This window comes from Hylobates moloch, unplaced genomic scaffold, assembly GCF_009828535.3.
Source record: "Hylobates moloch isolate HMO894 unplaced genomic scaffold, HMol_V3 SCAFFOLD_1, whole genome shotgun sequence".
NCBI classification, from domain to species: Eukaryota; Metazoa; Chordata; class Mammalia; order Primates; family Hylobatidae; genus Hylobates; species Hylobates moloch.
Genome location: NW_026652276.1, coordinates 108539322 through 108554251, shown reverse-complemented (window position 1 = coordinate 108554251; position 14930 = coordinate 108539322). Strand labels below are relative to the sequence as shown.

Here is a 14930-nt window from a genome sequence, read left to right as displayed (position 1 = left end):
ACTTTATGGCCTAAAGCCAGTGCTCCCAGAGCGTGGTCATCCCTCGGTTTTAGGATTCTAAAAGATGAGTTTCTTTTAATGAGCACTGAATGTAATCTAGTTGTTAGGAATAATTATATGCCAGTTATGCATGATGGCAAGGGCTCCCTTTTTTAAAAAACCAGCTTTATGGAGGTATAATTTATATTCCAGCAAACTGCACAAATTAACAATCTACAATTTGATGAGTTTTGACATGTGTATATACCCATGAAACCACTGCCACAATCAAGACAGCGAACATGTTCACCCCAAAAGTTTCCTTATGTCCCTTTATAATCCCTTCTTCCTATCTCTCCCAGGAAGCCAATAGCCTGCTTGCTGTTGCTATCAATTAGTTCATATTTCCTAGGATTTTATATAAATGGGATCATACAGAATATTATCTTTTCTGTCTGATTTCTTTCACTTGGCATACTTATTTTGAGATGTATTCATGCCACCTGTATCAGGAGGTTATTTCTTTTTATTGCTGAGTAGTATTCCATTGAATGGTTACAACCACAGTTTGTTTATCCATTCATCTATTGATGTACATTTGGGTTGTTTGCAGTTTTAGAAGCATTGCACATCTGCTAGGAGCATTCATGTGTAGCTCTTCATGTAGACATGTACTTTAATTTCTCTTAGGGAAATACCTAGGAGTAGAATGGTTGGATCATATGGTCGGTGTACTTAGAACTTTTAAAGAAACCACTAAACTTTCTTCCAAAGTGGTTGTGCTGTTTCATATTCTCACCAGTAGTGTATGTATGAGCGTCTCCTTCATCCTTGCCCACTCTTGCTAGGGTCATTCTTATTTCAGCCATTTTATATGTGTGTAGTGGTACCTCATGGTGGTTTTAAGTTGTATTTCCCTAATGACTACTGATGTTAACTCTTGTTTTATGTATTCATTCACCTTCCAGACAGCTATCTTTTTTTTTTTTTTTTTGAGATGGAGTCTCTCTCTGTCGTCCAGGCTGGAGTGCAGTGGTGCAATCTCGGCTCACTGCAACCTCTGCCCTCTGGGTTCAAGCGATTCTCCTGCCTCAGCCTCTGAGTAGCTGGAATTACAGGCGCGTGACACCATGCCCAGCTAATTTTTTTGTATTTTTAGTAGAGACAGGGTTTCACCCTGTTAGTCAGGATGGTCTCGATCTCCTGCCTCGTGATCCATCTGCCCTGGCCTCCCAAAGTGCTGGGATTACAGGCGTGAGCCACCATACCCGGCCCCAGATACCTTCTTTAGCAAAGTATCTGAATCTTTTGCTTATTTAAAAAATTGGGTTGTTTCCTTTTTTAGTTTTGAGAATTTTTTTTTTTTTAAGATGGAGTCTTGCTCTGTCGCCCAGGCTGGAGTGCAGTGGTGCAATCTCGGCTCACTGCAACCTCCACCTCCTGGGTTAAAGTGATTCTCCTGCCCAGCCTCCCGAGTAGCTGGGACTATAGGCGCGTACCACCACACCTAGCTAATTTTTGTATTGACCAGGCTGGTCTCGAACTCCCGACCTCAGGCAATCTTCCTGCCTTGGCCTCCTAAAGTGCTGGGATTACAGGTGTGAGCCATCATGCCTGGCCCAATAATTTATTAAATTAATATATTCTGTATACAAAACTTATCAGATACACATTAAAAAAATATTTTTCCATTCTGTGACTTATCTATTTATGTATTTTTTACTCTCCTGGTAACTCACAGAACAGTGACTTTGTTTTCTTGACAGTGTCTTTTGAAGAGCAAAATTTTAATTCTTGATGAAGTATAATTTATCAATTTTTTCTCTTATGGATTATGCCTTTGGTGTCATACGTAAGAAATCTTAGCCTAACCCAAGATTACAAGAGTTTTCTCTTAGAAGTTTTATGGTTTTAGGTTTTACATTCAGGTTTATAATACAGTTTGTGTTAGTTTTTTCTATTTAGATTGGAGTCTGGATTAAAATTTTGCATATGATTACCTATTCTATCACCATTTGTTTAAAAGACTTATTTCTCTGTAGAATAGCTTTTGCCTGGAAATCAGTTGTTGATATATGTGTGGGTCTCTTTCTGGACTATTCTGTTCCTTTGATCTGTTTTTCTATCTTTATGCCAACATAGTGATGCAATTTTAATGTGGTATGAAAGATGGCAGTACAGAGCACCTGACTTGCTCCTCCTCTAACCTACTTTACTATAATAGTTCATTAATTTGCCTGTTTCCCTGGATAAGCAGCCTGAGTTTAGGAATTCTTTCTTAGATATTTCCAACAGATGGCAATGTGTATGCACATAGTAGGTGTTTTGTGTTTTGATATTTGTTTTTAAAAGATGTGAACCTTAGGGATTAATGTTTGAATGCCATCCTGGATGCCTTGTACATTCCTACAGATAGTAGTCTTCTCTACTTTCTAAAAAGTTTAGGCTCTGAAAATGTGTTCATAAAGTCCATTTGCTCAAAAGTGCAAAGTTGGGGACTGTTGTGAACATATCTATCTAGAGTTAGTAGTTTTCTAATTTTTCATTTCTTATCACTGGAGACTCGTTATTGGTGGAATCAGTGTTTGTAAAACCATTCAAAAACAAGTACAAATGGTATACAATAAACCAGCAAGGGACTTGACAGACCAAAATGACAGGACACAGCCATTATGTCATTATGTCATTGGGGACAGGCAAAGCACTTTTTTCTTTTTCTCCTGGCTTCTTTGTTATTTTCTTTAAGGTCTCTAAGATCAGATAACTAACAGAAGAGGCTCTGTTTAAATTGCAAGCCCCTCTCACACATGTACACTCATTTGGGCGCATGCAGACACATGTATCACAAATGCTTTGTAAGTGATGGACTGCCCTCAGGTTAGTTTGCTTGGAAAAATCAGGCGGAGACTTTCTGTAACCCACTTCATGCAAGGCAGACAAATTGTGCCCTCATTTTCTATTGTCTCTGGCTTCATCTGTAATCAGCAAATGGAGCCCTGCAGCTTACATAGTGTTTCATCTGCAATTTGTTACTCTCTCTTAGTTTGCACAACACTGAACCATCTCATTTTGAAATTCAAGAGTGGTGAGGAGGCCTTTGGTGGAAGATTGTAATTTGGGAGAAGGGAAAGTCAAGAGCAAGATCGCCTATTCTGAAGAAGGCGGGGTGTTGAAGGAAATTGCCTTTGTCAGTCTCTGAGCCTCTCCACATACGTGCTACTGTGACCCTGCCCTCCATCACCAGTGACCTAAAAATCACATAATTTCGACTATTCTCCAAACCTATTCACATCTGTTGTGCATGGCTTGTACACTTACCCCCTCTATTGCCAGCCAATATGTCTAAATCTTTTTGCCTCTCAGCCAGCCTCCTGTTCGTGGCTCCCTGGCTTTCTTGCTTTCTTTCCTGCTTCTTCTGTGACTGTCAAATGAATGCCTTAAAGCGTTTTTTTTTTTTACAGATTTCTTTCTTATCCTTCTGCCCTCCTGCCTTTCTCTCCTAGTGCTTGTGTAAGCAAGGCAGTTTTTTATCTTTACCCTGTTAGGGTCTCTAGCTGAGCCTGAGTATTAAATTGATGTAAAATAGATTAACAGAAGAAAAGCATATGGATTTTGACACATATATAGGAGTCCCCACAGGAAAATGAACACCCAAAAAGTGGCAAATCTTGAATCCTTATTTAGTAGGTTGAACAGAGTGGCAGTTGTGGAAAAGTAACTAAAATAAATGATGTGGCTAAAGGAAGATAAGAGTTAATAAGATCTGTTGATACACATTTTTCTGGACTCCCCACTCTAGAAACGAGAAAATTTCTTCTTTCCTACTATAGGGAGATCATCTTTCACATGAGAGTTTTTTCCCATCTCAGGTGTTTCTGGTGATAATGTTTCTTTTCTCCTATCTCTTTTGTTTCTATTGTTTTTCAAGTGCCTTTAGCTTTAAAATAATCCTTAGGCCTAAATAGCATGTTTTGGGGTGGCATGTTCTGCCACTCTTCATTTGCTAGTGCTTTCCTTGCAGAATATGGGCTACAGTCATCTTATTTTCAAAAAATTCTTCAGGTAATTCTGATGGACAGTTTCTCTTGCAAACCACTAGCCTAGATCATGGTAGATGAATGAATCAACAGGCCTTTGAAAATTGCCATTCATTGATCTCAAAAAGTTTTTTTATATACCAGATAATTTCCCTCCCTATATTATAGCAATACTAGAGACTGCCCAGGTTTCCTTAAGGAAGTTCTTAAATTAGTGCTACTGGTTGGTTGGTGGTGGAGGAAAGCATTGGTGGGTATATGTTTACAAACAATTACACAGGCATGTAGTCATGTGCACAACTCTTGTGACTGTTGATAAGATGATTAGTTTATAATCAGTCTTTGTCTTTGATTCTTAATGCTTATAATGGATCGTTTTTGTCACTTTTCCCCAAGACAGTCAATGAAAAAATTAAATGGTTATTTTACTTTATAAATGGTAAGCAGTCAGTACCTGTTTATAGAGGGAATGAACAAAGAGTGGTCTGGTTTATTCAGGATTTGTACCAAAAAATCTATATAGTAATTTATAAATAAAGATCTACCTTTGAAAAAAATAATCTCTAGTCTTGGAAAATATAAACGTGTTACATAATAAAAAGTTTTTATAGACTCTTCATTTTTTCTTACCTCTTAAGCCACCACCTCTAGACACACTTTGATCCTCTCTCTCTCTTCTTCCCCCCCAGAGTGGAAAATCTCAATATTAATTGGAGCTAAGATGATTGTACTACTGCTGCTAAGACTTCAGCAGGTCTCTTACAAGCTAATGTCACGGCATGGGGTCCATTTGCTCTGTGTAGCTATTCTGCAGTGCAGTGAGAATTCCTTGATTAATATGCTACATGAAAATAAAATGGATTTGGAAAAAATTATAACATACTCTCATAAATATTAATTCACATTTGTATGGAATTGCACATAATTTTCAATATACTTTGGAAGCACCTTCAGTATGAAAGATTTGGTCTCCAAAGAGAATGGTATAATTTTTTTAAAAGCACAGTGAATACATTATTAAGCATCATTTGTTTATTAATCTGATACTCTACATGCATATGATGCAGGGCAGTAGGTGGGTTGTGTGACAAAGAAAGGAGCTTTATACCCTGTGGGGAGTTTTTATATTACACTTAGAAGTGGTACAATTTAATCACATTATATAGAAGCAGCCCATGTTGGAACTCACCTGGTGCCGTCTGCTAGTGTCGCCATTATTCCTGAGTGTCTCTTTATGGCAGCTGTTTTGGTTAGATGTGAGACTAAACAGAACATTTTTGAGCTGAGCAAATGCCTGGCATAGCTGACTGAGGCTGTGGACACTGGACACAGGAATTCAGTTCAGCAGCCATTCATTGAACATTTACTGTGTGTTAGGCATAGCATGCAAGGCTTGGAAATCAATGGCCATGTGCGCTTGCTTTGATCTCGACTTGTCCCCTAAAACACTTTTCAAAACATCCTCATTGCCTCAGGAGAGCTACCTTTCCGATGGCAGAGGGTTAATCGTCGGTAGTGGTAGCAGCTGGAAATTAGGCCAGAAGCTGCTTATTTGCCTTGTAGACTGTTATCTTTGATATCTTCTTACTCTTAAGGATAAGGCCTTTCCCCTTTTCTGGAGTTTCTTGCTGTTTGCTGTGATCCTTCGTGTATACCAGCAGTGCACACTAGATTCCTTGGTTTCCTGCTTCTATCACCCTTTCTGGCTTGCTACGCTGTATATTAGAGACAGCTTAGACTATTTTAAAGTCAGTGTTGTGCTTTATAGGTTTGGATGTTTTAACTAGTTGATTCCTTTATTTATGTATTTATTGACCAATACATTGGCCACCTACTATTTGCCTGGTTTATGTGAAGCACTTATGTGAAGCACTGGGGTTACTGAGATGAACTACTTAGTCCCTCCCCTCTTTCACATTCTTTCAAGAGATTATGCACCCAGCTGCCTCAAGGCCTTTGCATAAGCTGTTCTCTCTGTTCAGCCTTTCAGATCTAGGTCAAATAGCAGTCATTTTCTCAGCTCTAACCCTCTCCTCTGGACTATATCATTTCCCTTAGTTTTAGCACCCATAACCTATCCTTTAGCATTGTTAAGTCAGTTTGCAATGATATATTTGCGTGATTTGATTAGTATTTGTCCTGTAAATTCTAGGCTCTATGAGGGTGGTGACTTTTCCCCACACCATTATCATCCTAAACATAGATCAGTGCTACATTTGTACTTGGCATGTACTGGGCACACAAAACATAATTGTTGAATGAGTGAAGACCTGAGAATAGCGTACTTTGTATTACAAGAAAGGTCTCCCTGAGTGGGCAACACTGCTAAGAGTCACTGAACTAGAAAAGGGAGGAGTGTGTAAGAGAGGCCTTTTGAGGCCAAGGCAAATCAGTGTAAAGGCCTGCGTTAGTTTGTCCAGGCTGCATTAGCAAAATGTCATAAACTGAGTAGCTTATAAACAAGAAACATTTATTTCTCACAGTTCTGGAGGCTGGGAAGTCCAAGGTTGAGGCACCAGCAGATTCTGTGTCTGGTGAGAGCTTGTTCCTCATGGATGGTACCTGTTCTCACATGGTAGAGGGGCAAACAGACTCCCTTAGGCCCTTTATAAGGGCACTAATCCCCTTTATGAGGGTTCCACCCTCATGATCCAGTCAACTCCCAAAGCCCCCCATCTCCTGGCCAACATGGTGAAACCCCGTCTCTACTAAAAATACAAAAAAAAAAAAAAAAAAAAAGGCTGGGTGTGGTGGCAGGCATCTGTAACCCCACCTACTCGGGAGGCTGAGGCAGGGAATCGCTTGAACTGGGGAGGCGGAGGTTGCAGTGAGCCAAGGTCGTGCCGTTGCAAGAGAGCGAACTCTGTCTCAAAAAAAAAAAAAAAAAAAAAATTCTGGGGAGACACAAACATTCAGATCATAACAAGGCTCAAGGTCTCAAACTAATAGGAATGGCTGATTTGGGGAGAGACATCAGGGAGTACCATGCATGTAAAGTTGGGAGGGCTGGGATATTGCAGCAGAACAGTTACCTTGAGAAAATTGGATGTGAAAGGGAGGAAAGAGAGCGGTATTTTAAGGAGAAATGAGTAAAAGGAAATTTCTATTTTGGTTTTGTTTTATTTTTAAATGTACATTTAGATAGTAAAAAATTTAATTGTTCATTTAAAAATAAATAATATAATTGGATTGTTTGAAATGCAAAGGATACATGTTTGAGGTAATGGATACCCCATTTACCCTGATGTGATTATTACCCATTGCATGCCTGTATCAAAAAATCTCATGTAAGTCATAAATATATATGCCTGCTATGTACCCCAGAAATGAAAAAATTTTTAAAAAGTTCATTTAGGACTGCAGAAACCGAGGAAGTGTGGTGAGGCTTCATGAGGGGGATTTTCTGTGTTAAGAGGATTAGATCCACTAGTTTCCAAATAACTGAGTGCCAAAACATTTTCATTTTATTGCTTAGTGTGTGCATCATTTCTCACAGGGCAGAGGATATTTGCATGTATGTGGTTTGTTTGATGTTCTGAGAGCCCATTTTGCACATGGTCTCAGAGTTGTAGTGACTTACTCCACTTCTCATAATGAATAATGTCAGTGTCTGGTCACTAAAAGCCCAGTCTTTTGGAACCTTGGTGTGTACTGAGCTGCCTAGAGGCACAGAACTCTTATCAGGTCATGTGGCCTGAAATGCTCACCTGTAGTTTCTACAGATGCAGTTCCCCATTCAAGGACACTGATTTCCCATTTCCTACCCACCTCCCCATCCTCAGCCACACACAGGAATAAATAAAAAGTTGCTGTTGATCTTGGTGATAATATTGTTGTTACATTTTGCAAAGAAAATGGAAATAAAGGATGCTTAGAGGAACATGTGGTAAAAAATATAATGCATTAAGGAAACATTTTAATCATATGAATAGACAGTTCTTTCTTGCTGGCTCACATCCACCTGGACCTGATAAATTCAGTTGGGTGCTATTTGTTTTGAATTGAGCATGCACTTAGTGCTCATTTTCTGAAACATAATTGATGTACCAACTTGGGAAATGAGTGTGTTGCACTTCCTTGGGGAATGCCATTGTGTGCTGGACCCAGCACCAAATCAAACAGAAACCTGCTATCCCAGGGAGCAGTGAAATCACTTTTGATGCATATACTTGTGTTTTGTTTAGTTTTCTGTGCAGTAATAATAGAAAGGATATATAATTTGTGATGGCATTAAGGAGTCAGGAAAATTGAGAGCCATGTTTCTTAGTTTTAGGTGTTCTCATATCCCGCTTTCGTATCCCTCTCCCACTTAGTAGTAACACTCTTTAGTATTTAGCCTATATTTTGGCTGTGACCCTAGATGCATTTGTAACCACTACTTCCCTTTCCTTCTCTTCTTTTCTACAGAAAGATGTAGCACTTAAGCCTCAGGAACGTGTGGAGAAACGCCAGACGCCCCTGACCAAGAAGAAACGAGAAGCACTTACCAATGGCTTGTCCTTTCATTCAAAGAAGAGCAGACTCAGCCACCCACACCACTACAGCTCAGATCGAGAAAATGACCGCAATCTCTGCCAGCACCTTGGGAAGAGAAAGAAAATGCCGAAGGCACTCAGACAGGTGAGGAAGCTTGGGTTCGCTCTTTCCTATGGCCGCAAAATCCCTTCCTTAGGTGCTTCCTCCACTGTGGTTCTTCGTAACAGGTGGAGAAGATATCCTTGGTGGGATGCTGAAGTGGTTGTCCAACAAAGCTGTGTGCGTGCTTTTAAAAGAATCTAAAACCCAATCTCAGCGCTTTTTATGAGGATTTGAAACTTCAGCATGGTGCCCTTTCAGTCAGATGTGCTTTATGCAACAAAGTTTGATGCTAGCGGTACTGGTATTTATGGCAGACCAGTCTTAACAGTTGTCAAGATGGACTTGCTTGTAGGGGAGAGATCTTTGCAATTAGGATAAATGGAACAGGAGGATTTCGTCACATACATTGTGCATCTCATGGTTCTAAGGTGCTAAAATGATTTCCTGTGTGTGAGAAGTGCCTTGCTGAGATTTATATTTTCCAGGTAAGCTCAGATATTGTGGCATCTGGGAGGGCAATGGCAAAGAAATGAATTTGCCTTTTGGTGTCTTAGTTGTTCTCCATAGGCTATAATTCAAGACTATCTTTGTGATCTGTTGATTGTATGAACGTCTGATAGTGAGGCTTACTGGCCTGTTAATAATTAGGTTTCAATGATCCACAAGAAAGTATAGCTCTTGGCATTTGGGAAGCCTTTCTGCCTGTGGAAATCCCCACATGAGATGGATTAATAATGAGATATGAAGCTGTTTATAGCAGTTTTTCTGCACAAATCCAGAGGCTTCAGTGCCTGTCAAGTTAGTTACCTGTGTCCTGGGTGTGTTTTATTTATTTTTGGCAGGACTATTGGGTAGGATTGACTATGACTAAAGAAAGCAGAGGAAGGAATTGTGGTTTACAGAGCAGGTGCTGCTAATTAGAAGTTGAATAGGTAATTTTTGGTTTGCAGATGTTTCTCTGCAGAGGCAAGGAGATCTGGGATCAAACAAAACAATGGTTCCCCAACGCACAGATCTTGAGAATCATATAATGAGAGCTACTAAACCCAAATTTCTGGCCTCTCTTTAGGACCTAATGACGTTTGTAGTTTTAAGAAGTTTCTTATTTGAAAACAGTCAACCTGGTTGGAAGTCACTCTTAAAAAGAATCAAGAGCGTATTTGGGTGATGGCTTTTAGTGAAAAGATTGGAAAGATCGAAAGCCTCAATATGATGTAGTGGGCAGTTTGGTGTCAGAATTCTGCCTCATACATAGTGAAGGATATAATCCTGGTAAAACATCTGAGGTAATGGGTTTCAGATGGACCCAGAAGGCTTCCAAGGTAATGCCCTAAATCTGACAACCAGCACAGTGTTGCCAAAGGCACACTTGTGTCCTGAAATGCCAGACTGGAGTTATAATAGTAATTATTAACATTTACCTAATGCATACTATGCTACATTCAGTGAGGGAGTTTTTATAGTATAACCTATAATTTGTACAACAACCCTGTCTAGTAGGTAATATCATGGTTACTTAACAGTTATGGAAACGAGGGCTCAAAGAGATAAAGTGACTTGTCTGAGGCCTTGGCAATGAGGGAAGGAGCCAGGGTTTAGACCCAGATATCTCTAGTTCTGTGGTTTGCTCTGTTTTCCATATTTGGATGAAGTTTTGTTTATTTTTTTCTTGATAGGGAGTTGGGCAGAGGGAGGAAAGCCTAAGTTCTATAAAAGGTGATGTTCCTGTGGTATTTGTGACTCCTAACTCATGCCTCTCTGTGTGAGATATGTGAGAAAAGTAATTAATCTCAGTGGAGAGAGATTGCAATGTAACCACCCCCCTCTCCCTCAGGCCCCCGTCCCAGCAGGGTAAAAAGGAAGGCTTCTTATTCTGAGTTAACACCAAACTGCGGATCCTCATCCTTGAATCTTTTTCTTCTAGACGTGATCTGACTTTTCTATTCTGTGTCCTCAGAATTATCCTTTGTATTTCTTTCTACTACTTCAAGACTTTCAAGGCCCTCTGGTGACAGAGTTTTATGATCGGAAAAGAAGACTAGGACTTAACACATCTTAAATTTGAGTAGCTTCTGGTCTTAATGGCCAAGTCTCTGGTACTAATGGTATTTGAAATCAAACCTATCTTTGTTTTAGGTAACATATTTGAAAAGCAAGTATTTTGACTCTTTATGAATCATGGAGAAGGAAAGCATGAATTGTATCTTTGGCCCTATGTAAAACTTTTAAAAACAAGGAGTATTTTCTTATCTTCAATGTTGATGCCAAAATATGCTATCCAATCAAGTGTTACATTTCTAGTAAGAAGGAATGCAGAAGGTGATAATTGAGATAAGGCCATAATACTTCTCATTTTTAATATTCTTAGAATCACTTGTGCTATTATGAAATCCCAAACAAGTCACCATCTGGTAACAGCCCATCTGGAAAATGAAGGGCTTGGACTTGAATGTTTCTTAGGCTCCTCCCTCTGGGTCCCATAGTTTTTTAAATTTATGAATAACACAAATACAGCATCGTAGAGGTCTGTAAGGAGTCTGTAGGTCTGAAGGTAATGCTGTTTTGGAGTTAGTCTGTAACTGATAGGCTCTGTGAAGATATTTATTTTTAATGTTTTTTTTTTCTTTAAAATTTTGTTTTCATGTGATATGAAGACATTTAAAGGAGAGGGGTAAGATGCATTTATAGTAGGAGGGAGGGGAGTGGTCCATTGTGTGTCAGCCCAGACAAGTGCCATCTGTTATGTGATCATTGGTAAAAGGTGACACATGAGTGTTTAATGACCATAGTAGATGTTCAGAAAGCTTGTCTGAAGAATACTTGTGATTGCTTTCCTATCATCCTAGATGCCTGCAAATATCACAATTACTTTATCGCCTGCCTTTGCCTCTTATCAGGTAAAGAAACTGAATCTGACCATCTTAGCTGGGAGGGGACCTTGAGATGAGAGTGAGCTTTGAGGAGTATTTCTACATTAATGGATTGTCATTTAGTGCCTGTTATTGAGAACTACAGATGAAATAGGGAAGAGGCGAGAACTTAGTCTTTATTTCTGACTTGGTGAGAGTGAATTAGGTTTGCATCTTATTAGGAAATGGTACTTCCTGAGCAGACAACTTAATGCACAGCTTTCCTGTAATTATGGGAAGATGTTACTCCTTAGTAAAGAGGAAATAATAGGATTTTTTTTTTCTGAGACTCCATTGAAGGCAGCTAATCTTTTTACTCGGAGAGTGAGATTATAATACTTTTATAGGAAAGATGTGTAGTTCTAAAACCAAACTGCTTATTCCTTCACTTCCTGGTTATAAAACCCAAGTTCTTGTGATGTTTTTCCATACTACCAAAAGAAAGCTTTTAAACTGACACTTAACTTATTTGTTGGGTTATGTTTTTAAGTATAAATACATACTGCCTTAGAAGATGCTGAGGTGGCACCTGTCTTGGCAAATGGTTGCACTTTTTGATATGAGAAATTTGAATACTTTTCTTACTTCCCAAAGGGCTTAAAAATTATGAAGAAATGAATAAGTTACCTCTTATACAACTCTTATACAAAATAGCGCAGTCTTTCTGACCTCCGTAAATGAACTATTTGTTCATGATGTAAGCACTTAGACATGATATAAAAAAAGTTTTATCATTTACTTACAAGGACATGGTACTTTTTTTTCTCAGTGGAGATTTGGGGGTGGGAAAAGCAAAAGAGGTTGCACAGGTCCTCTCCTTAAGGAGCTTTATTCTCTAATTGGGAGACCAAGTCACAATGAAACTACTCGGGAACACAAGGAAGTCACGTGTTGCTAAACCAATAAGCCAAATTATAACTTCCTGAGAAACACTTTGGGAAAACTTAACCCTTCCCAGGGCATTGAGTTTAGTTTCAGTATATCTGACTTCTTTTTTTTTTTTTTTCTAATCCCCCATCCAACTATTGACCTGACTTTTTATTTCAATGTCAAAATAGTAGGTAAAGAGAGAAATTTTAGTGGGAGACAAGGAAACTTTAGTGGGAGAGAAGGAATTGCTGATTTCTTGAGTAGAGGAGAGAGGACAGGATCTATTATGCAAGTGGAAACGCGGGTATTAGCTGTGAACTGAAAAAGTTCATCTGAGGTAACAGAAGAGGAGGCAGAGCACATAGGTAGGTGCAGACTGATGGGTAAATATAAGAGTCTGTGGATGTTTCTTCTGATTGCTTCTATTTCTCTTCCATATATACACATGCCATTAGTTCTCCCATCTTAGGAAAACATCTCTTTGCCTCATCTACTCTTCTAGCTACTACCCCATTTCTCTCCTTCTCTTCACAGCCAAACGTCTTGAAAGAGTTGACCACTCTTGCTGCTGCCTCCGATTTCTCTTCTTCTATCCTCTCTTGATCCCATTTCAGTCAGGCTTTTACTCTGACCATATCATCAAAATGGCTCTTATTAAGTTCTCTGGCGACCTCCACATTGCTAAATCCAAGGGTCAATTCTTTTATTATTATTATTATTATTATTATTATTATTATTATTATTATTATTATACTTTAGGTTTTAGGGTACATGTGCACAATGTGCAGGTTTGTTACATATGTATCCATGTGCCAGGTTGTTTTGCTGCACCTATTAACTCGTCATTTAGCATTAGGTATATCTCCTAATGCTGTCCCTCCCCCCTCCCCCCACCCCACAACAGTCCCCGGAGTGTGATGTTCCCCTTCCTGTGTCCATGAGTTCTCATTGTTCAATTCCCACCTATGAGTGAGAACATGTGGTGTTTGTTTTTTTGTCCTTGCGATAGTTTACTGAGAATGATGTTTTCCAGTTTCATCCATGTCCTTACAAAGGATGTGAACTCATCATTTTTTATGGCTGCATAGTATTCCATGGTGTATATGTGCCACATTTTCTTAATCCAGTCTATCTTTGTTGGACATTTGGGTTGGTTCCAACTCTTTGCTATTGTGAATAGTGCCGCAACAAACATACGTGTGCATGTGTCTTTATGGCAGCATGATTTATAATCCTTTGGGTATATACCCAGTAATGGGATGGCTGGGTCAAATGGTATTTCTAGTTTTAGATCCCTGAGGAATCGCCACACTGACTTCCACAATGGTTGAACTAGTTTACAGTCCCACCAACGGTGTAAAAGTCTTCCTATTTCTCCACATCCTCTCCAGCACCTGTTGTTTCCTGACTTTTTAATGATGGCCATTCTAACTGGTGTGAGATGGTGTCTCATTGTGGTTTTGATTTGCATTTCTCTGATGGCCAGTGATGATGAGCATTTTTTCATGTGTTTTTTGGCTGCATAAATGTCTTCTTTTGAGAAGTGTCTGTTCATGTCCTTTGCCCACTTTTCGATGGGGTTGTTTGTTTTTTTCTTGTAAATTTGTTTGAGTTCATTGTAGATTCTGGATATTAGCCCTTTGTCAGATGAGTAGGTTGCAAAAATTTTCTCCCATTCTGTAGGCCGCCTGTTCACTCTAATGGTAATTTCTTTTGCTGTGCAGAAGCTCTTTAGTTTTATTAGAACTCATTTGTCAATTTTGGCTTTTGTTGCCATTGCTTTTGGTGTTTTAGACATGAAGTCCTTGCCCACGCCTATGTCCTGAATGGTATTGCCTAGGTTTTCTTCTAGGGTTTTTATGGTTTTAGGTCTAACATTTAAATATTTAATCCATCTTGAATTAATTTTTGTATAAGGTGTAAGGAAGGGATCCAGTTTCAGGTTTCTACATGTGGCTAGCCAGTTTTCCCAGCACCATTTATTAAATAAGGAATCCTTTCCCCATTTCTTGTTTTTGTCAGGTTTGTCAAAGATCAGATAGTTGTAGATATGCAGCATTATTTCTGATGGCTGTGTTCTATTCCATTGATCTATCTCTCTGTTGTGGTACCAGTACCATGCTGTTTTGGTTATTGTAGCCTTGTAGTATAGTTTGAAGTCAGGTAGTGTGATGCCTCCAGCTTTGTTCTTTTGGCTTAGGATTGACTTGGCGAACATTAGACAGATCAACGAGACAGAAAGTTAGCAAGGATATCCAGGAATTGAACTCAGCTCTGCACAAAGTGGACCTAATAGACATCTACAGAACTCTCCACTCCAAATCAACAGAATATACATTTTTTTCAGCACCACACCACACCTATTCCAAAATTGACCATATAGTTGGAAGTAAAGCTCTCCTCAGCAAATGTAAAAGAACAGAAATTATAACAAACTGTCTCTCAGACCACAGTGCAATCAAACTAGAACTCAGGATTAAGAAACTCACTCAAAACCGCTCAACTACATAGAAACTGAACAACCTGCTCCTGAATGACTATTGGGTACATAATGAAA

At 39.1% G+C, this 14930-nt stretch overlaps 1 protein-coding gene across 2 annotated transcripts in view; it reads left to right on the top strand.

Moving 5' to 3' along the window:
• The window catches only part of AUTS2 (activator of transcription and developmental regulator AUTS2), a 1229496-nt gene that overhangs the window by 298756 nt on the left and 915810 nt on the right, over nt 1-14930 (top strand). For both annotated transcript variants that reach the window (XM_032757630.2, XM_032757612.2), the window contains exon 2: nt 8424-8636. In XM_032757630.2, coding sequence (XP_032613521.1) covers nt 8424-8636 — 213 coding nt within the window. The remainder of the gene's footprint in view (nt 1-8423; nt 8637-14930) is intronic.